Consider the following 22,817-nt stretch of genomic DNA (forward strand, 5'->3'; position numbering starts at 1 on the left):
AAAGCTGACAGGAAGAGAATTGACTAATGAGGTACTAAAAGAGCTGTCTGTAAGTATGATGGAGTACACAAATGACAAATAAATGGTTCTGAGAGCAAATCAAGCCTAGAAGCCAAAACAACTAAACTAGGCTATCATAATGTGGACATACAAGATGGTTGGAGGAAGGCTGTAGAAAAAGAGGAAAACTGGTGGAAAGGCTCAGTCAATGTAGCCACAACCCTGAGCTTGCAGGAAGATAGGCTGTTGGTAACAAAGTGTCTTGGCAATCATAGAGTTACTATGTCGACGCCAACAGCAATTAACAACAGCAACAAAACTGGAAGAATTACATGCTTGTCCATAAATGTAATGACTCAATAACAATTCTTGATCCCATCGTATTGTACTGAAGACACCCAGTCTCATTTGATCTTAGAAGCCAAGTAGGAGTGGGTATACTTAGTGCTGGATGAGAGACTTCCAGGAAATACCAGGGCTTTCAAAGTAAGGCTAGGAAAAATCTAGTTGTCTGGCAGAACTGCTCATCGGATTTAACAATACTGAGATAGATGGAACAACATTTTAATTATAACACAGATTTCAATTATCATAAAAGGAGTAGAAAATACAAATGGTAACAATGGTCAGTGCTATACTTTTCTCTTTTTACTTTCACTTTTTTTTAACTATTATTAATTGATGCTCCCTCTCAACCGTATCACCTTCTGAAAGCTTGAATGTGCACCTTTTGTGCTTTTAACCCTAGTAGACAATTAGAGTGGCAATTCTGGGATGAAAACTATGGTTTTGAACACTCCAGGTAAGACTAGTTTTTTTTTTGTGGAACACTTCTGACCCTGAAATGTGCTTCTTGAGCAAAAACCCTCCCAGAACACTTATCACAATTTTTGAAGTTTCAATCTTATTTTTTCCTTGTTTTTGCAAGTGGAAGCAATGAAAACAAAATTGGAGAAACGTATAATGTTGCTATGTCAGAAGATGTGGATAAATTGTCCTAAGTTAGTAAATATGATCTACTGTGGAGACATCTTGGGTACATCTGCAGACAGCTGACATCACTTTAATTGTCATGACTCAGTGCTACGGAGTCATAGGAGACTGAGCTTTCCAAAAGTCTTTAGCCATCTCTGCCAAGGAGTGCTGGTGCCTCACCAAACTAAAATTTCTGAAGTCAATAGTATTGAGCACTGGTAGTTAAAGGTGTGTCAAATTCCATGAATGCTACAGTGTAGATGTCCTCTTAGTTCCTAAAAATGTGCAAGGGAGAAGTTTAAGACACTTTTCATGTGTATGAGTACTAGTTGCATAACCAGGATAATTGCAATACCAGTTCTACAAGTGGTAGTACACCTTGGAATCACACATATACAAAAATGTTCCTATTTGTGATACTGAGAAAAAACAATGGAATGCACCTAGTTAACAGTCTTGGACTTGCCATCCAAAAAATTGCGTTTTCAAGTTTTGTTCAATAGGTCAAAGCAGAAGATCTCTCTGTGATAACCTTAATACTCAAGTCCCTGTTATATCATTCCCATATAGCTCTACACCTCACTAGGCAAGAATAGATCAAGAGGGCTTGAATTAATGGAATCACAAAATGAATTATTTATTTAGCTACGACCATGTTACTTTCCTGTAAATGAAAGAAAAGCAGTCTCCTTGGCTGCTTAGAATCCAAGTGCCCTTTATAAAACATTTATGTACCTGAAAGGCTCAAGCCTGGTACCCACCTGCAAGTACTGATAGGCTAAGTCTTGATGGCAGGACTTGGATTTCAGCAGTGCTCTGTCAATGGTAGCAGAAGCTTTTTGGCACATCTCCCGGGCATGGCTGAGCGTGAGCGTGGACCAGGAGCCTCTCTTTATGTAGTTGGACTCACTGCTGATGGGGATGTTGGTGCAAGGGGCGACCTTGAGGTCATTATTGCTCTTGGAGGATTTCAGCATGTGTTCACTGATTGTGTTGTAAGCATGCATGAAGTACCTGGGCTGGCTATGATCAGGCTGCCTGCCAAGGGTCATGAGGCCCATAGGATTACGATAACTGCAGGTGTCATTGTCCAGATTGTCATCTGAGCTCCACCAGCCCGATATGTTGGATCTGGTCCTGCGCTTTGTTTCAGTAGTTTTGGCCCGGTCTTTGCTCTTGCTCCTGCGATTCTGCTTAGAGTCCTCAATGCCTTTCTTGCCATTCACACTGCCTTTGGAGGCTCCCTCTAGGGACTGTGACTTAGCAAAAAGTTTTTGGACTGAGTGAACCAAGTGCCGGATTCTTCCGGGGCTCTCACTCCGCTGTTTGGCATCAGAGCTCCTCTGGAACTGGAGGGTGCTAAAACCATCTCTGTGGATGGGCAACTGTTTCTCAAACTGGTCTAGTAAGTTGGCAGGAAGTCTGTTGATCTTGGTGGCTTGGGCATGGCTTGGGAAAGGATTCTCATCAGGTACCTCAAAGTGAGAGTTGTAGTGGATCCGTGGAAATGTGCTGCTGTTGGAAATTTGGTTGTTGAGTGGAAGGAGACAGTCACTGTGGAGAGAATTTGGTGTAGGGAACCGAGGGTCCATTGTGTATGAGTCTGTGGGACTGAGGAGATAAGGGTTCCTGTCTTGGGTAGCATAAAGAGAGTCTTGAGGCGAGTCCAGGTTATCAGAAAGATGGCGGCTTCTGTTATCACCTAAGCCTTTCATAGCGCTATGGTTTCCTACAGCATTGCTTCTGGAAGATGGTGCTGAGGATACATCAAGTCTTGGTCATTTTTGCTCCATTGGAAGATAATCCTAGAACCAAAACAGACAGACAGAGTGATAAATGTTGGATAAGAGCTTTCTCAGTATCCTTCCAAACAAGCATCCACTAAACTCTACTAGTAAAGAGAGTAAACATTATATCATCAAAACTCAGATTCAGGCAATACTTTTATTAATACTAACTAAAATCAGGTGTTACAGAAATTATTGGCTGGGCAAGAAACAAGAAAGTCCACAATTGAAAGCTCCCATATCTTTTTTGGCATTTAATTGGTCCTGATAGCTATAATATCCGGCTATATCCAAAGGAATCTTGCAGCCCTTTTGAGACTTAAAGAGGTTTGTAGCATATGCTTTCCTATACTCAGTTGTATCTGATGAAGCTTATCAAATCTATGAATGTTTGTAGACTATGCATTTTTTCTCAATCTCAAAGATGCTACAAGTCTTCTTTGTTTTTTATGGTATTCAAATAATTTAAAAATAGGAATAGCCAATTCAAAATGCAACATGTTTAACCTATTTTGGAAGTCATTTTCCCTCTTGAATCTCAGTAGTGCTCCTCTGGCAAATCAGAAAATTTTCCTAGAATATTAAGATGACCTCCCTCCATCCCCATTCCCCAAAGGAATTATTCTGACATTTACTCATCTTAATTAGCTAAGAATCTGAAAATATTGTGCAGTTAGCTGGAGGGCAGATGAAGTCATGGATTTAAATCCCCCCCCCCCCCAAATTTATTAATATCACCTGCTTTTGCTTTACATACACTTACTTTTCAAATGTAGTCAGTCTCAATCATTATAGATTAATCTGCCCCATAGGTAAACTCAGTGGTCAACACTAAAGGCTAGTTTGGGCTACAGGTGTAAGGAAAATGCAAAAGGGACTTCAAAACTCTGATTTCTATGAATCAGGCAGATAGTACATTGATCCACTCCACATGAGTAAGTCAAACCTAAAGCAACTGAATAAACAAGCCAAATTCCAAGGAGCAAGCTGTAAGGGAAACAGGCATACATTTGGTTGAGTATATTAGTTCCTGATACTGATAAAGAGTTCTGGTTACAGTTTTTCTAAGACTGAATCTAGCTTTGTATCATAATCTATAACAGTGGCTCTTAACCTTCCTAATGCTGTGACCCCTTAATACAGTTCCTCATGTTGTGGTGACCCCCAGCCATAAAATTATTTTCATTGCTACTTCATAACCGTAATTTTGCTACTGTCATTAATCGTAATGCAAATATGTGGTATGCAGGATGTATTTGCATCCAATGGATGAAATTTGGCACAAATACCCGCTAGAGAGAGAAAACGTGGAGGCAGTGACAGACTTTGTATTTCTAGGTGCAAAGATTACTGCAAACGCAGACTGCAGCCAGGAAATCAGGAGACGCTTACTTCTTGGGAGGAGAGCAATGTCCAATCTCGATAAAATAGTGAAGAGTAGAGACATCACACTGGCAATGAAGATCCGAATAGTTAAAGCAATGGTTTTCCCCCTCAGTCACCTATGGATGTGAGAGCTGAGTGAAGGAAGGCTGAGTGAAGGAAGATAGATGCCTTTGAACTGTGGTGCTGGTTCAGGAAATAAAGCCTGACTGCTCATTGGAGGGAAGGATAGTAGAGGCAAAGATGAAGTACTTTGGCCACATTACGAGAAGACAGGAAAGCTTGGAGAAGGCAGTGATGCTGGGGAAAATTGAAGGAAAAAGGAAGGGGGGCGACCAAGGGCAAGATGGATGGATGGCATCCTTGAAGTGACTGGATTGACCTTGAAAGAGCTGGGGGCTGACAGGGAGCTCTGGCATGGGTTGGTCCATGAGGTCACGAAGAGTTGGAAACGACTGAACAAATGAACAACAACAACCCGATACATTCAAATTTGAATACTGGTGGGGTTGGGGGTGGGTTGATTTTGTCATTTGGGAGTTGTAGTTGCCGGGATTTATAGTTAACATACAATCAAAGAGCATTCTGAACTCCGCCAATGATGGAATCGAACCAAACTTGGCACACAGAACTCCCATGACCAACAGGTAATACTGGAAGGCTTTGGTGGGCATTGACCTTGAGTTTTGAAGTTGTAATTTTGCTACTGTCACCCAAATCCAGAGAGCACTGTGGACTCAAACAATGATGGATCTGGACCAAACTTGGTACAAGTCCTCAATATGTCCAAATGTGAACACTGGTGGAGGTTGGGGGAAATAGACCTTGACATTTGGAAGTTACTGGGATTTATAGTTCATATACAATCAAAGAGCATTCTGAGCCCCACCAATGATAGAATTGTGCCAAACTTCCCATACAGAACCCCCATGACCAACAGAAAATACCATGTTTTCTGATGGTCTTTGGTGACCCCCCTGACACCCCCCTTTTGACTCCCCCAGAAGTTCTGACTCCCAGGTTGAGATAAACTGATCTATAAGACTATGAAAGGACTGTGTCTTAATAACTGCTTACAGGGGAAAAAATAAATGAGAGGAAATGCTATTCTTCTATTTGCAATTTCAAGCTTGCCAACTGTTCTGGCTTGGCTCCTTTTCCACTTCTCATCACGTTATTGTGCTTCAGACACTCCAGAGTTTGGAAGGAAACAGCTGTAAGGTGCTCTCCAATTCACTGCAATTGCAATGATAAGATGGTGAATGGGAACTTGCATAGAGATGAGACAAGTGCCTTCATGGAACAGGCAGTTGGGTCAGAATAGCAATGGGCCATGATTTCCCCCGCTGTAGCAAAGCTAATTGGATAGGCAGAAAAGTCAAGGACAAATCAGGATCATCAATCATACATTTGGGCTCTGCAACATCCATATGGATCTGCCCATAAATATGCATATAGGAAGGAAAGAACACAGAGTCCTCCACACACAATTCTACATTAGTAAGAGCGTTTGCAGCTATTCATGCTAAGATAATAGCCATCAAATCTTCCTTCCTGATTGCTGTAGGCAATTAGCTCCTATCCTACAGCAAACAAATAGATGCTTTCATCCTTGCAGAAATAACCGGGATAGCCAGGTGCATTACTGCACTTTCATGCCTGCTTTCTTTCGAAGTGTTACATATTTGGCCACCATAATCAGAAGTAGGAGATGATCTCGATAGACCATCTGTCCATCTTGGCTAGAATACGGGGTCACAGGCTTGAATGGCCTGATGTAGAACAAGGCATATGTTTTCTGCACTTCTGTACACACCACCAGGGAAAGGCTATTCTTCATTGAGTATTGGAAGTAATTCCATCATGCCCATTGCCTGATACAAGTCCCATATACCTTTTCTAAGAGAAAAGTGAGTCAACATGGTATAGTGGTTTGAGCATTGGATTATGACTTTGGAGCCCAAGGTTCAAATCCCTGCTTGGCCATGGTAACTCATGGGGATCACATCAGGCAAGTCATGTTCTCCCAGGCTCAGTGGCAGGCAAAGACAGCTTCAGAGTTCTTTGAACAAATTTTGCCAAGGAAACTCCATCATAAGTTTGTCTTAAGGTCACCGTAAATTGGAAATGATCTCAGGTACTGGAACACTAAATGCCCTTTCCTACACTGCAAATCCCAGGATGGCATAGGATGGAACCACAATGGTTTTTTGACTGCCCTGGCTCAATACCATAGAATCCTGGGATGGTTGTTTAAAAGGAACCACAGTGTTATAGTTTTGTAGCATGAATGAGTCTCTGCCCAATTGTCGTATCACAAACTACTCTCCTTCTGGCCCAAATGCAATAACATCTGTTTATGCTGTTCTATAAATTGTCATGGTTTTTTCCCTGTCTGGGACACCATGAGCAGGGGTAGGTTGTCAAGCCCTTGGAAGACCATTATACATGACTGACAAGCTGTATTTGTCTGTGCTGAATTATTCTTTGCTAAGAGATTGGTCATAGCAATCACATTTTGTTTGTTTCTGCTCTTTTATCTGTAAAATCTTTAAAAAATATGAATTACTGCTCTATTCAGATGGTCAGATATGCATGTGGAAGTGGGGGACTGTAACTGATCTGTGTAACTGATCTTGCCTCGATCTGTGTGATGATCTCTGTTGAAGCTATGCATGCACAACTGTACACAGGTTCAGGCAGTCCCTGAGTTACAAACACCTGACTTACAATGACTCATAGTTAAGAATGGGGTGAAACAACAGGTAGTGAGAGAAACCTGTCCCTAGAAAAGGAAATTCACTCTTGAAAGAGATATCATGAGAAAAAGGTGTCTCAACTGTTGCTTTATCACCAATCTTGGTTTCCACAAACCACATTTGTCAAAATCCAATTATCACTGGGATAGAAATTGGGGTGAAATTTTCTGTACTGCGGCAACAAACACCACAAGGGTTTTAACCCTATCGTATGCTATCCAAAGCTCTCTCTCTCTCTCTCTCTATATATATATATATATATATTGGCTTAGAAATATACCTGTTCCAACTTATATACAAATTCAACTTAAGAACAAACCTACAGAACCTATCTATATACAGACTTGGGGACAGTCTGTATGTAGGCCTTGAAATGAATCTACTTGGTGTCACAGGCTAGAAGTGAGACCAACTTTTGTGATTCTACATTCACCCATACACATACATTCAGTAGTCAAACTACAGAATTTACTTCTGGGAGTTGAAGGTCAAAACATCTGGGGACCCACAGGTTGAGAACCACTGGTCTAGTGAGTTAGCTGGCTAAAGGCCAGTAATCTGCAAATTGGAGAATCTTTGGCATCTTATCCCTTATTGAGTCCTTGACTTAACAGATGAACTTTGGCCAATGGGTGAAGCTTGGGGATGGGGGCATCAGTCAATCGAAGCCCTATGGGTTGGACCAGGAAGCAGCCCCCCACCCTGAGTAGTGGCTGTCCCCTCTGAGCCTTCCCAAGGTTATGGCATTTGAGGAAAGGCTGAGAGGAGAAACAAAACCAAAACCTATAATGAACACAAGCAGGAATTTGGATCAGCATGGAGTGGAATACATCGGCTTAGGCAGCAAAGTCTTCTGCTTAAGAGGTGTCAGAAATATAACTGAAATAGCAAGACTTAATACACTGGAACTGAGGATAAAGGCAGCAGGGTGAGGTGTCAGTTGGCTGTTTTCTCTCACAGGAAGTGATCAAATAAAAAATAATCAAATAATCCTGGAATTTAAGAGGCTTTCTGAAGCAGAGGTCATATCATTGCAGTGAAACAAACAAGGCTTACAAAAAGTATTTCTGGGGCTAGATCTGGGTGATGCAGTCTCTGATTATACCGTCAGAATGCAAGTGGTTCCCCCCTCCCTTTTAAAAATCAGTTTAGATCTGACCAATGAAATTGGACTGGCCAGTCACATTACTCCACCATATCCTGGGGTGTGTGTGTGGGGGGTGGGGGGTGGGGTCTCTGTCTCTCTCACTCTCTTATAGCCAAAAGGAATAAAAGGGGAACAGGAGAAATTAAGAGATGATTTCAATAAAGGAAGAATAGGTATAAATAACAAGGATATTTTTGTGTGTGTACCCAGCCTGTATCTATATTGGAGATAGGCAAAATAATCTTTTGGACTACAGCGTCCAGAAACCCCCAAACAGCATGGCCAATTTGGGAGTTGTAATCTAACAAGTTACATTGCCAAGCCCTGATCTCTTTCTATATTGTAGACTTAAGTTCAACTAAGTCTGAGCAGGAAATGGTCAGATTTCTTGCTTTGGTGATTACTTGTTTTTCTTAAATCGCTTCTTTACAAAGCCATTACCTCTGACTGCTTGATGCTGTGCACTACCAGTGGAAGATGAATACAGCTATTTCCTAATGTTTGCAGATCTCCTGGAGGCATCACCCAGCCAGTGTGGTCTGTTGGGCAGACAAAATGCTGAGCTAGATGGACCATTAATATGATCAGTATGAGATTGCTTTACGCACAAGTATATTACAGTACTTAGGAGCACTGTGCTTTATATCATTTCTCTCAGTTCAGTTGTTTCATAGAGAGCACAAAAGTGCTTTTAGCATATAGAACTCTTAACTCTGCAGAGGTGGCAAAAAAGTAAGTAAGTAACAAAGTCTTTCACAGTGAAGTCACATTTTACCAACACTTTTTAAACCTGTACTTTCCTTTTTGTCTTCTATCAAGCTTGATTTTTTGAAAAATAATATTGACATTGAGAGGATGAGAGAGCTGGAGAAACACAGATTCTTGTTGGGATGCAGCAACAGGTCTATAGTAAACAATGTAAGAAAAATTGATCTGAGAGTGAATGGGATTCTATTCTAATTGATCTTGCTGTGGCTCTTTATAGTGCCATCAACAGGCAATGTAAACAGCAACTGTCGCCAACATCCCTTACTGAACATGCACGAATAGCAAAACAAGGAGAAAAGGGAAGAGCGGATAAACCTGCCTTACCAGCTATCCCCCAGCATGTTAGCATAGAATAAATCTGGTGAATAAAATGGAAATTGTAAGAAAACTGGAAGCTAATAAAACAAATGTCCTCCCTATATGTATATTTTGGAAGAACTCTTCACAAGATTCAAAATGTTGCTTATTTCTTAAAGGCTTACGTGACCTGGCTGTTTCACATCATAAGTTTATATTGCTAATTTTGAGTAAAACCATTTCTGACACATGTTGTACTGCTCTTGTATCAAATTTGATGTTAAAGAAATAACATTTAGAGGTCATTAACTCAATCCCAAGACACCTTCCAATAGCAATATCTGCCATGGGATATCTACAGCTATCTCTGCCTTCCTTTGTTGAAAGGTGTGCATGAAACCACCCAAACTCCCAAAACAAAATACACCCCCCCCCGGGCAACAATCTGCACCTCTTTGGAAGGATTAGAACCTTCCTCTGGCTTCTGTACATCCATTTCAAAATGGGTTGAAAATAAGAGGAACACTTCAATTAAGGACCTCATCATACAGAAAGCGTCCTCTGTTTCTACACATTTCAAAAAAAAAAAATCCGAATGGTTATCCAATGATACACAACCTATTCCGTGGGTTGGTTCTGGGACTCTGTCTCTGAAGTGTGTAGAAACAGGTGGATTTGAAAGATGGGCTGGAATCAGCTCCACTCATCTCTCTGTGCTTAGAAATGCTTAGAAATTGGTGTTTTTCTGTGGGATGGGAAATGGTATATTTGTCTGTTTTCAGTTCATTTTGTGACATTTCAGTGTGGGCATGCATGTAAGTGTTCTGTTTAAGCCCCTTGATACTTCTGCCGCTGTTACTCTTCAGATACAGAAAATAACTGTTAAATAATTATATCCTCCTTTTAAAAATGTTGCTTTAACTGTGCAATTTCAAACCTTTGAATTCTGCAATTACACAGCATTTCAAAAACCCAAAATCATTCTGTGATGTGGGCACTCTGTGGGCAATGGAATAGGAGGACACAACATCTGCCTCCTCCCTTTCTGTAGTCCATGGAGTGCCCAAATCACAGGTTTCAAAGATTTGGAATTGTGCAATTATAGCAACAAGTTGTTGTTGTTTTTTTTAAAGGAAGACCAACATGTGATGAGAAATGAAAGCATGCTTAATGAGTAGTGGACAGAGGCATAGCCTGTGTGATGGGGGTGAGTAAATTTTCTGTCTTCTTTCAATGCAACAAAAGAAAGATACTACACCCTGCTTTCCCCTCCTTGTCTGATGAAGTCCTAAATCATCTGACTGGGGTTCCTTCTACACTGCCATACAACCCAATTATCAAAGCAGATAATCCACATTATCTGCTTTGAACTGGATTATATGAGTCTACATTGCCATATAATTCAGTTGAAAGCAGATAATCTGGATTTTATATGGCAGTATAGAAGGGGCCTGAGTGCAGATTGGTGCATATAATCCAGTATTCTGTTTTCTTTCTAGCAAAAGTCTACCCAGGTAGACTTTTCTAATCCTCCCCCCACCCCACTCCCGAAACCCATAAGGCTTGTAGCTGCCACCCGTACGAGCAGTCCGCAATGTAGTTCAACATCAAACAAGTCAACAAACAATAACTTGATAGCTTTGTTTCCTAAACCATATCCTTTCTGTACTCTTCTAGGACTGTACCAGAAGCTGATTGAAAATGTATCAAAATTTCCCAGCAACACTGCAGACAGCTAAGGCAATTGCTCTCTACACAGGAAAACTACTATAGATAGAATATTCAAAGCACTGTCAATGACAGGAAATTACAAACTCTTTTAAGGAGTAAATTTCCAGATATTTTAATGCAGGCTATAAATAAATGTCCTCCTGCTTATGTGAGATTCACTGAATTTTCCTTATCTTTTTTCAAACACAACCCAAGACACACCATGCAGAGCTCGTGGCAATACCACAACTGATAAAAGATGCAGATTATTTCATAACATACTTGAGAATCTGGTTTTATTGAGCCTCACATCATCTGGATTTCGACAGAAGCAAACAGTTGGCTTTCAGTATATAGACATCTAACTGTGTAGAATTTTTTCTTTAAAATATTTATCAGAATTGTTCTTGTTGAATATTCTTGATCGCAGAGGGGTGGGCCTGGAGCTTCAAAAATAGTTTGGGATAAAAATTAGAGATAAACACTTTTGTTTCTTATGTTAATGATTTATTTATAACCATACTTGTTCCTTTTTGGTGGATGGATGGGAAACCGAGCTATCAAAAATTCATGCAGCTGTTTCTTTTTCTTTCAAGCATTCAATGGTGGAGAGAATAAACACATGGATTTTTTTTGGTGTTGTAACATAAAATAAATTTGTTGCCAACTTTAAATCAATGTGTTATGAACATCCCATTTTTGGTTCAAATGTAGTTAATTCAAGCTTTTCAGCTTATTTAGTGATTAACAGAGTGTAAATCACTTCCCCATTAATGTTTCCTATCTGTGCTGAAATTCACCACTGAATCTCTGTCAGATTTAAGAGACCACAGTGCCTTTTGTGTTCTTGCCACTCTAGTTGCATTATTATCTGTTTCTCTCCATTATCAGGGATACAGACGCAGTATCACTAACTGCATAACTGGTTATTAAGTGGCGATGCTTTAACCTTGCCCCATGATGGCATCTCTTTCAGCTTTTAGAAGCTCTGAGTGCTGCACCCAACTGCTAATCACTACAGTCAAAGCTCTAATAAGCCACGGCAAGCCTTTTCAATTGTATTCAGATGTACGAGCCCAAAAGCTGCTCTCTTATTCTGTATACAGTGTTCTCTCACTTATTGGGGGTGTTACGTTCCAGGGCCACCCACGAAAAGTGAAAATCCGTGAAGTAGGGACGCGCTCTCTCTCTCTCTCTCTCTCTCTCTAGCATTCTGAGCATGAGATAGACACGAGAAGAGATTTAAAACACCTTTTTTTCCCTAGCTATAAGGAAGGGGCTATAAGGCCGTGATTTATATGCTGCTTTGTATCTCCCCCCCACTCTCTCTCCAATGATTGGCTGCCTCTCTCCTGAGGGGGAGGGTGAAACCCCCTTCTACACTCCATTTTTGCCAGGAGGCAAACATCTGCAAAACAGAGAGTCCGCGAAAAACGAACTGCAAAGTAGCGAGGGAACACTGTACAGGTATTGGGGGTCTTCTTGGATGAGGGATTGTGCCGATGCATTCAAACATAAAAGTGGCTCAACAAAATTTTAGAGATAATGAACATGGACGAACTAACTTATTGGATAACACCAAACCAAGGAATCCTAAAGAAATCTATAAACTGGGACCCAGTAAAAAAATATTTTAGACAATGGAAAATAGATATTGTTTACTAAAAGAGTAAATCGCAGCTAAAGAATAATAAATAAGGAAGAAAAATTGTAGAAATAACTTCGGAAGAGATACTAAAGACCCTCGAAGACTCGATGGAAGTCATTTTTTATTTTCTTTTTTTTCCTTATCACTTTTTATTTTTTATTTTTCTATTTTTCTTTCCTTTTTTCTTCCTCCCCCCTGTTTCCTCTAATGGAGGGGCCGGGTACATCTTAGGGACAAATTCCCCCAATTTTTTATTTATTATTTTTTTCTTTTATTATTATTTTTTATATTTTTATAGTATTTTTTACATTTTTTTTCTTCTTCCTTTTTCTTTTTTTCCTTTTTCTTTTTTCTATTCTCCTACTCTTCTTTTCTTTCTCCTTTTGTTCTTTTCTCTCTCCCCCTCCCCTTTCCCTTTTTGGCTATTATTTACTTCCTACTTTTCTATCTCCTTCACAATGTTCCTCCACTTTCCATGTAAGCAAATATCTCAAATCACATTTCAATAAAATTTAAAAAAAAGATATTTTGTTTCCTAATAACATTGGGAAAAAAAGGAGTAGGAAGATTGGGGTAGGGGATAAATGTAGCGACACTGTCAACATTTTGTTTTCATGCAATTCCCTGGATTTCAAACCATTTCTTCAGACAAACTGATGGCATACAGTATTAAGACATGGATATTTAAGACATTATTACATAATTATAGAGGGTGGGATCAGAATGTGATGGGATGCAAAACGATGCAAATTGTGGCCCTGGTAATAAAACTTCAAAGAGCTATGTAAGATGATACAAGTCTGTCAAGCAGCTTGACAGCTTGAACGTCTTGTGTTTCTTAATGCTGAGAAGTGGAAGTAATAAATTATGGTTCTTAGTCAGCCAGTTCTGTTGTGTAGAGAGCTTTTATGGGGAAATGTAACTGTTATATTATGAAAACAGATATGTTAATATATGTAGCATTCATACATCTGTTAATGGATTTGTTAACATTGGCTTATTTCTCTTTCTAATCTCTCTTTCCAATTCTTTTTGTTCCAAAATAGCCCTCTGGAAGTCATAGATTGTAGGTCGGTGTCCTTTCTTACATGAAGGGCAAGAAGATGCCCTTTCCTTTCATACACAAACTGAAAATTTATATATGAAACTACCAGGCTGGAAATTCAATTTTTCTTCAACTGACAATGAGACAGGATCACCCATTGCTTTACAATATGCATGCATTCACTGGCTTGCTCAAAGACAATGATCAAATTTTAGTGGTCATGCTTTGATCCTACATTCTGGATTTTGTGATCCCCTCACACTCTCTTTTACATATTTTTTTGGAGAACAAGATAGGTTTTAAACAGGAGGACCTGGGTGACAGGAGGACATGAAGACAAAGGTCTGAAAGGGGAATGTTTGAGGAGTTCAGGGTTGGTGACTGAGCATGGAGGAAAAAAGAAACAGGAAGACAGTGGGGGAAATGTGCATTCTGGTTTTCCTGATATCCTCTTATGGTGTTTTTATGTGGCCTTGGGTTTGGGTCAGGAGAAAGTGGAGTCAAGGAAAGAGTCAGGAGGAAAGCTATATTATTTTTCTGTTAGGACTATATGTGTCTCAGAATGTTTCAAGGCTAAAGATAACAGAAAAAAGATATTTCTATGCCTCCTTTCCTCTGCTCTTCCCCAAGGCTGCCTCAAAACATTTTGTTCTTTTTCCTGGGGACTTTAGTGTAGATAAAGAAGCTGACTAGACTGAAAACTGAGTATCCTCTACAACATGGGGCAGTCTGGGCTAATCTAGGGGCCACAGGACTGGCTTGTACACAACTCTGTTCTCCAATGGAGATAGGCACAGCCAATGAGATCAGGAAAATAATTGCTCCTTGAGGTTTTGCAACCAAAAATGCTTTCTTCAGCACATGTACATTGTTGGTTCTTGATCCTACAAGTTGATTGCCTTGCAATTTCATTTTTCTCTTATTTCCAGTTTTGCTACTTGGTGTACATGTTGTCAGCTATTGCAGCTAATGATGGTTCAAGGGAAATGCCTAGCCAGGAAGGTTGTCTATGTTGTGTCCAAAAGGTGGTTTCCAAGTCCTGTTTTTGATACAGCAACAAGTGCAAAGGTGTGCAGTTAATTGGACTACTTAGTCAATTCCTGGATATCCTTGTTGTTGGATAGTCAAGAATGCTCAGAGTACCTACCCATCTTCAGGATGTTTTGCACATACACTGACTTGTCCTTTTGCTATCCTTTTGGCAGCCACCCCAGTAGGGCAAGTAGAAAAGCAGCCTTTAAAAAAAACAGTCTTTCTCCCCTGAGACAGATTAAGTTGTTTTCATTACATTTCAATTCCCTCTTGCAGTCTTTGATGCATTCCAGAGAGACACAAAGAAGAAAAGCTCCCCTCCACCCTTTTTTAAATTGGGAGGATGAAAAGCATAAAATTAATTTTTCTTAAACCCATGATCCCTACAGCTTGCAAAATTTATCAAGGTCTGTAAGCAGCGGTTTAAGCCACAAACCGGTTATTTCTGATAAAAGAGCTTTGTGTGTATGTGTGTGTTTCTTTTAAAAGTGTCAATCTTACTGGGTGCCAAAATCGAAGAGAAAGAAAATCAACCTAAAGGTGTAGGTTTTCTCCAGCTTCCTAAGTTTTGGCCCCTATAAGTTGGTACCTGGCACAACTATACATTCAATTTGTGGTACTTTAAGCCCATGCCCTGTGTTAAAGCCCCATTCCGAGTCTGGCTCATCACTGTTAGTACCCATTAAAACAGCTATTTGAATTATGGGCTATAATGCATTTTCTAAACACATGGTAATAATTTGTCGGCAAGGATTCAAGAATAAAAGAACAAGCAGGGAGAAAGAGGGACTTAAAGGAAAGCATTCATTGGAATGGGGCTTAGAATTAATTTAGAAGCAGTATAACAGAAAGCTTCTTAACCGGAAACTTCACCTCCCATAGCATCAACAAATGCCAGTGACAAATTGCATCTGCCAATGTTAATGCTTTTATTTTCTTGTAATACTTGTAATACGTTTTCTAGCATATAGTGCTGATTTAGAAGTAGAGAGCTGGACAGACACAATATGAGGAGTGGAAGTGGCCAAATATGGTAATGGAAACTATGGTATTACATTTCATTATATTATATTAATACCTTAAATTTCAGCCAAGCTGGGCCCTCAAGCTATTACTTACAATTAATATTCACTGGAAGCTGCAATGTAATTATATATATCTATATATATAAATTTGTTAGGGGCATCCAACGAGGAAACAAAACTCAAAAACCCCCCAACGAAACTTAACCAAAATTCCCATGCCCATAACACAACCCACAAGGTACAAACATATCTACTCAAAATGAAAAACAACACAACAACACACTCACAAAACGGCAAAACAACAAAACTCAAAAATCCCCCAACGAAACTTAACTAAAATCCCCATGCCCATAACACAACCCACAAGGTACAAATATATCTACTCAAAATGAAAAACAACACAACAACACACTCACAAAACGGCAAAACAACAAAACTCAAAAATCCCCCAACTAAACTTAACCAAAATCCCCGTGCCCATAACACAATCCAGAAGGTACAAACATACCTACTCAAAATGAAAAACAACACAACAACACACTCGCAAAACGGCAAAACAACAAAACTCAAAAATCCCCCAACGAAACTTAACTAAAATCCCCGTGCCCATAACATAACCCACAAGAAACAAACATACCTACTCAAAATGAAAAACAACACAACAACACACTCACAAAATGGCAAAACAACAAAACTCAAAAATCCCCCAACGAAACTTAACCAAAATCCCCGTGCCCATAACACAACCCACAAAGTACAAACATATCTACTCAAAATGAAAAACAACACAACAACACACTCACAAAACGGCAAAAGAACAAAACTCAAAAATCCCCCAACGAAACTTAACCAAAATCCCCGTGCCCATAACACAACCCACAAGGTAAAAACATATCTACTCAAAATGAAAAACAACACAACACACTCACAAAACGGCAAAACAACTGAGCATGCGCATTGGCGCCCAGCCGCAAGTTCCATCGCGCGCGCACATGGCCTTCCGGCCAATGTTCCCTCTGCGGAAACCATGCCCACTCCAAGCCCCGCCGTACCGCTTCCCGCACACACACACACCCTGCCGCACACACACACGCAACCCCACGCTCCATCACTCCCCCCGCCGCCGCACACACACACGCAACCCCATGCTCCATCACTCCCCCCACCGCCGCACACACACGCAACCCCACTCCCCCCGCCACCGCACACATACACGCAACCCCAGGCTCCATCACTCCCCCCCGCCGCCGCACACACACACGCAACCCCACACTCCATCACTCCCCTGCCCCAATCTTACCTCCTTTTACTTCAGGCCACCTCCGAACCTCACCCCGCCCCTTCCTGCCCTGTCAAAATCTAGGAAAGACAGGAAGGAAGGAAAGAAGGAAGAAAGAGAAAGGGAGGTAAAGAAAAAGGGGGAAGGAAGGAAAGTTAGAGGAAGAAGAAAAGGAAAGAAAAGGAAAGATGGAAGGAAAGAAAAGAGAGGCAGCAGAAGAGAAAGAAAAAGGGGGAAGGAAGGAAAGAGATAGAGAAAGAAGAGGAGAAGGAAAGATGGGAAAGAAGGAAGGAAGGAAGGAAGGAAGGAAGGAAGGAGGGAGGGAGGGAGGGAGGGAAAGAAGGAGAGAAAGAGGGAAGATTGGCCACAGCAACACGTGGCGGGTAAAGGTTGTTATTTCTATTATGATGATGATGATGCTATTGTTCCTATGAGACCCTTTTAGGGGGAATGGGAGAGATGTCAGGTCCCAGAGGCAATGCATTGCATTATTGTTATTGTTATTATGGTGGTGAAATAAAAGGAAATAAAAAGTGAAAGAAGGAAGAAAGGGGGAGGGAATGAAGGAAAGAGAGAAGGATGAAACCAAGTAGTGAAAGAAGGAAAGAAAGAAAGAGGGAGAGAAGGAAGAAAGTAGAGAAAGGGGGAGGAAAAGGGGGAAGGAATAGGTAGGTACCTCTCTTTCATAATAGTCCAGATATCTACCTCAACTTTGATAAGTTTTACTATAGGCCACAGCAACGCGTGGCAGGGCACAGCTAGTATAATATATCTATCTATCTGGTATCAGGGAGGCAATGCTTCTGATGGTTGGGCAGTTAAGGGATACTCTCCATTAGACATAATGAGGAAACAATTAAGGTAAAAGATTTGGGTCATGGGGGTCATGAAAGAGTGACAGCTAGTATGGCGTAATGATTTCAGTATTGGGTTAGAAGTCTTGGGACCAGAGTCGAAATAGAAGCCCACAGGGTGACCTTGAGAAAGTAACACAGTCTCTGCTTCAGAGAAAGGCAATTGCAACCCTCTTCTGAATAAATCTTGCCAAGAAAGTTTTGTCTTAGGGATGCTATCAGTCAGAAATGGTGTGAAGGCACAAAGGAAAATAAATGCAATATATGTGAATATATCTGTCCTGTTGGTGTAGCAGAAAAAGCACTTGTTGAGGGGATTCCCACCTGAAGTGCTTTTCTTCATGATTTGGTGTGGCTAGAAGGTAGTTATGAAGGAACTAGATAGGATCTTCCTGTGTAAGGGCATATGATTAAGAACCAAAGTGAGAATCACGTGTGTCAATTGTATGTATGGCTATAAAAGCCACACAGTGAAGAAAACTCATGGGAAGAAAAATCAACTCATTTGAAATGTAGTGCTGGATATGTGTCTCATTCCAGAACTAGGAGCCCTTCCACACAGCCATATAACCCAGAATAGCAAGGCAGAACAATCTCACAATATCTGCTTTGAAGTGGGTTATCTGAGTCCACACTGCCATATATTCCAATTCAAAGCAGAAAATGTGGGATTTTATTCAGATTGTATGGAAGGGTTCCTTTAGTGCTAGTGGATAGTTGTCAATGTCCCCTCTATACCAAACTATTCCGTGTATGCATATGCATACATAACAAGATATCTTGGCAAGATATGGGGCCCAGGTCTAACCACAAAATTCATTTCATGTATACACATAGTGTGAAGGTAGTTATACAATATTTTAAATGATTTTGTGCCTGAAATAAAGTTTGTGCACAATGTACCATCAGAGCAAAGGTATCACTATCTCAGCCACTTGTGTGAACAATTTCAGATTTTGGAATTTTAGCTAAAGGCTTAACCTGTATAAGAAACAAATTGTAATACGTGCTTTTACAAGTCCCATTGGAGTTATTAGCACTGAATTTTTGAGTAAAGTCTTGTAATGTACAGCCTTGAAATGTATGAAATAAGTATGGATAATGCCAGAATACTGGGGAAATTATAAGGAAAGCTTCAAATTGATTTCAGCTCCCCCCCTTAATCAACAATCTAAGAGCACTTTTTTACAGTGTAGTCTTGATACTGCTTCTTAATGGCATAGAGTACAAAACCTTAGAGCAAACAATATCAGATATTTATCTGATCATGGCTGTTCCATGCTAACAAACTGTTGAAGTATACTTTTAGACTTCCATGGACCATGAACTGGCAAAAAGAGAAATAAATAGATAGAGCACAACAATCACCCTAAAGGCAACAGATATCACCTGATCTTAGAAGCTGCCCCCATCTATATAAATATTTATATCTATCTTACAATAGCAATAAAAGTAGGGTCATCCCTGGTTTGTGCTTGAAGAAGTCTGCCAATACCAGGTGCTGAGTGCTGTATTTAATGTGTTAAAACTGCCAGAACCAACTCTTGAGTATTCCTTGCCTAAGAAAAATCTTGTGAAATTCATGGGGGCACCAGAAAACAACTCAAAAGCACCTATATATACACACACATACACACAGCAAATCAGGCCTGAAATCTCCCTAGAAGCCAAGATGCCTAAACTGACACTGCTATACTTTGGAGATACCATGAGAAGACATGACTCACTAGAAAAGGCAACCGTGCTTGGCAAAGTAGAGGGTTGTAGGAAAAGAAGAAGATCAAATTCCAGACAAGGAAACCACATTACTAAATTTGCAAGACCTGAGCAGGGCTGTTGATGACAGGGGGACTTAGAATTCATAAGGTTACCATAAATCAAACTTGACTTCATTGAAGTTAAAAATGACAATAATACTTTCCAGGAAGGTTTGAATCTCAAAATAGTTGAAAGGGGTGTTCAGAAGGTCCCCAACTTCTGGCAAGGCAAGATATGATATGAGAGCCAAAGTTGCATCTCCAAAGTTTATACACACTATATGAAACCACAGTGTGATCTAGGACTTAAATACTGGAGTGCATTTGTACCAGCTTAACCACCTATGGCATTTTTCCAAATTGAATTCCTCATCTGCCAACAGCTGTAATTTACTACACATGGCTGAACGTAAGGCATCGTATGGCCAGGAGGCCATTAAGACTTTGGAAGGAAAATTTGCTTCAGAAAAATAGCATGAGACAGACAATTTATTCTTCTTTCCCTAACCCCACTGGGGCCCTAGTGGCTGCATTTAACCTTTTAACCAAAAACGTGGGACATCTCAGCAAGGATCTCCTGCTTTAGCATCTAGTTTTGCCCTCAGCTCCCACTCAGGGAGAGCTTTGATGGCTTCCTCTTGGGAGAGGTTGTGTTCAAAGGTGTTTCTGAATAATTTAAGTTGATTGGGAGCCACTGAGTCATAGGGTTGGAGTCTTTAGAAGTTGGCTGGAAACCCACTCTAAGATGGAATCTACTGTTGCTTCTGGGAGAAAGGACTGAATTAAATGCAGCTTTCTTCCTGTGCTTGTGCTGGCCAGAGGACTCTGGGACTTTAGGCCAATTCCTCCAGCCCAAGCTTTGCTATTCTGTTAATTGGCACTTCAAGAGAAATGGCTCTTCAAGAGAAAACAGAATGTATGAATGGCTCTTCAAGAGAAAACAGTACACATGGCTCTATCCTAATTTTTATTCCCCCACCCCCCACACACACCTTTTCGTAGTCCAAAACAGATCAGCCTGCCCAGCGTCACGCACCTAAGTTTTTATTTTAAAAACATCTAAATTACAATTGCAGAAATGTTTTAACACTGATGGTCTTGAAATTAGCAACTTCCCCAATTCAAGCCAATTTCTACAGTACTTTCTCCAGGCTCACAGGATGGGGCCTCCAGTGCAGATGTCAAAGCAGTGAGGTTTTTGTATCCAACAGAGGTAGGTTCCAAGACCTCCCATGGATACCAACATCTGTGGATGCTCAAGTCCTATTATATACAAGGGCAGTGTAAATGATATGACAAAAACCCCGTTTGCTTTTTAAGATTTTTGAAAGGAAGGGAAATATTTTCAAGATGTGAATGGTTGAATCTGTGACTATGGAGGGCCAACTGTACAGAGATGTACCATTGTACAGAGTGGTGGAATCAGGCTCAACTGCTAGCTCAAGAAGACCTTGCATGTTGAACTGGGGATGGAATGGAGAGCACTATGCCTTGCCCTTAGCCTTAAGCAGCAACACATCTTGAACCAGTCCTGCCCTATAGACGAAAGCAACACAGTCCCTTTATTTAAGAAGGTTTTATATTGGGGAAGATGCTAATTTCAAGACCATAAACTAGTGCAAACGTTGTAACATGGCTGGTGGTAGGAGCAATGCTCCCAAGTCAGCAGGGAGGTGAATACACTCTGGATTTCAATTTAAACACCAAGAAAGCTCGTACAACCTATCCTGGGTCTTTCTCTCTGCATCTTGGATGGCTCCCTGAAAGTTCAGACTGAGATTCAGAGCAACAACTGACTATGGACAGGGATAGTTGCAGGGATTCAATTATATGGATCTTGAAACTGCAAGTTGCTGCGCCCAGTTTATAAAGACATAAATTAACTGAGATCCCTTCAGATTTTGGATATCCAGTTGTATCCTGCCAGCTAGCACTGTTTAATCAATAGGATTTACACTTTTCAATGGAGATGTGAAGTGCACCAGGTGATACCATCAAGTATGTGCGTGCGTGTGTGTGTGTGTGTGTGGGTCTATAATTTTTTGTACAGTGTTTCAGCAGAAATCTATTATTTTTTAATTTAAATCTTCCCGTGTTTAGATATAACCACAAAAACATTTTTGTAAGCCCAACTTACATGCACTGTGTCAATATACCTACAAGGCTAAAACACTATGCTACTGTATGTGCTACAAATATACAATGGTGTTTTTATTGTGCTTTATAAAATAGTTTTTGATTTAATTTTTAAAGTTTAGCTACAGTATTGTGGTCTAGTGCCGGGGGGGGGGGGGGGGCTCCCAGTGGTGCCCCTATTGGCACAATGGGTTAAATTCTTATCCTGGCAGGACTGGTGACCAAGAGGTCAGCGGTTTGAATCCAGGGAGAGTGGGTTGAGCTCCAGCTCCCTATGGGAGGACATAAGAGAAGCTTCCCACAAGGATGGTAAAACATCAAGCATCTGGGTGTCCCCTGGGCAACGTCCTTGCAGATGGCCGATTCTCTCACACCAGAAGTGACTTGCAGTTTCTCAAGTCACTCCTGACATGAAAAAAAACCCCCAAAACCCGGGGGGGGGGTATTCTATAGTGGTCACACCAATCCTCATACACTGTGCACTCTTGGTAACACTTCCCAATTTTTTAATTTATAAAACTATTTGGCTGGCAGTTTACTTCTTTGGGTGAAGTCCCCCCCCCCCTTTTTTTTTTTTGAATAGAATTACTGTTTGCATCTCAATCAAGAGAAAGAAAGTGGGAAATGATGATGCTGCTGTCTGGTTTAGCTCTGATGTTATTACCACTTTTATTTGCATCATGTGATATTTGTAAGCCATTCTGTGCTCCTGTAATGCGGAAAGGGCAAATGAATGAATGAAGTGTGTTGGGAAAAGAAAATATCTTTAAACATGGCAGTACAGGTTGAGCATTCCATGTCTGGAATTCTAAAATCTCAAACACTCCAAAGTACAAAATGGCCTATGTGGGTTGCTGAGATGGTGACACCTTTGCTTTCTGATGGTTCAATGAACACAAACTTTGTTTCATGCATAAAATTGTAAAAAAATTATTGTGTGTGAAATTATCTCCCGACTATCAGTATAAGATATATGTGAAACATAAATGAATTTCATGTTTAGATTAATTATGTATACAATGAAATACAAGAACTCCAAAATGCATAATAATAATAACAATAATAATAGTAATAATAATAATTGGAGCACAATACTCCTGACCTCAGAATCGTGTTAAAAAACCAAGTATGGATTGTTGATGTTGCAATCCCAGGCGACAGCAGGGTTGAAGAGAAACAACTGGAAAAGCTGACATGATATAAAAGATCGAACTG

At 40.4% G+C, this 22,817-nt stretch overlaps 1 protein-coding gene across 2 annotated transcripts in view; it reads right to left on the reverse strand.

The window, feature by feature from the left end:
* Nucleotides 1-22,817, reverse strand: part of DLGAP4 (DLG associated protein 4) — a 431,492-nt gene that overhangs the window by 129,531 nt on the left and 279,144 nt on the right. For both annotated transcript variants that reach the window (XM_067468148.1, XM_060772311.2), the window contains one exon: nt 1,737-2,780. In XM_067468148.1, the coding sequence (XP_067324249.1) occupies nt 1,737-2,690 (954 nt within the window). In that variant the 5' untranslated portion in view covers nt 2,691-2,780. The remainder of the gene's footprint in view (nt 1-1,736; nt 2,781-22,817) is intronic.

The sequence above is a fragment of the Anolis sagrei genome, chromosome 4 (genome assembly GCF_037176765.1).
Source record: "Anolis sagrei isolate rAnoSag1 chromosome 4, rAnoSag1.mat, whole genome shotgun sequence".
In the NCBI taxonomy this organism is placed as follows: Eukaryota; Metazoa; Chordata; class Lepidosauria; order Squamata; family Dactyloidae; genus Anolis; species Anolis sagrei.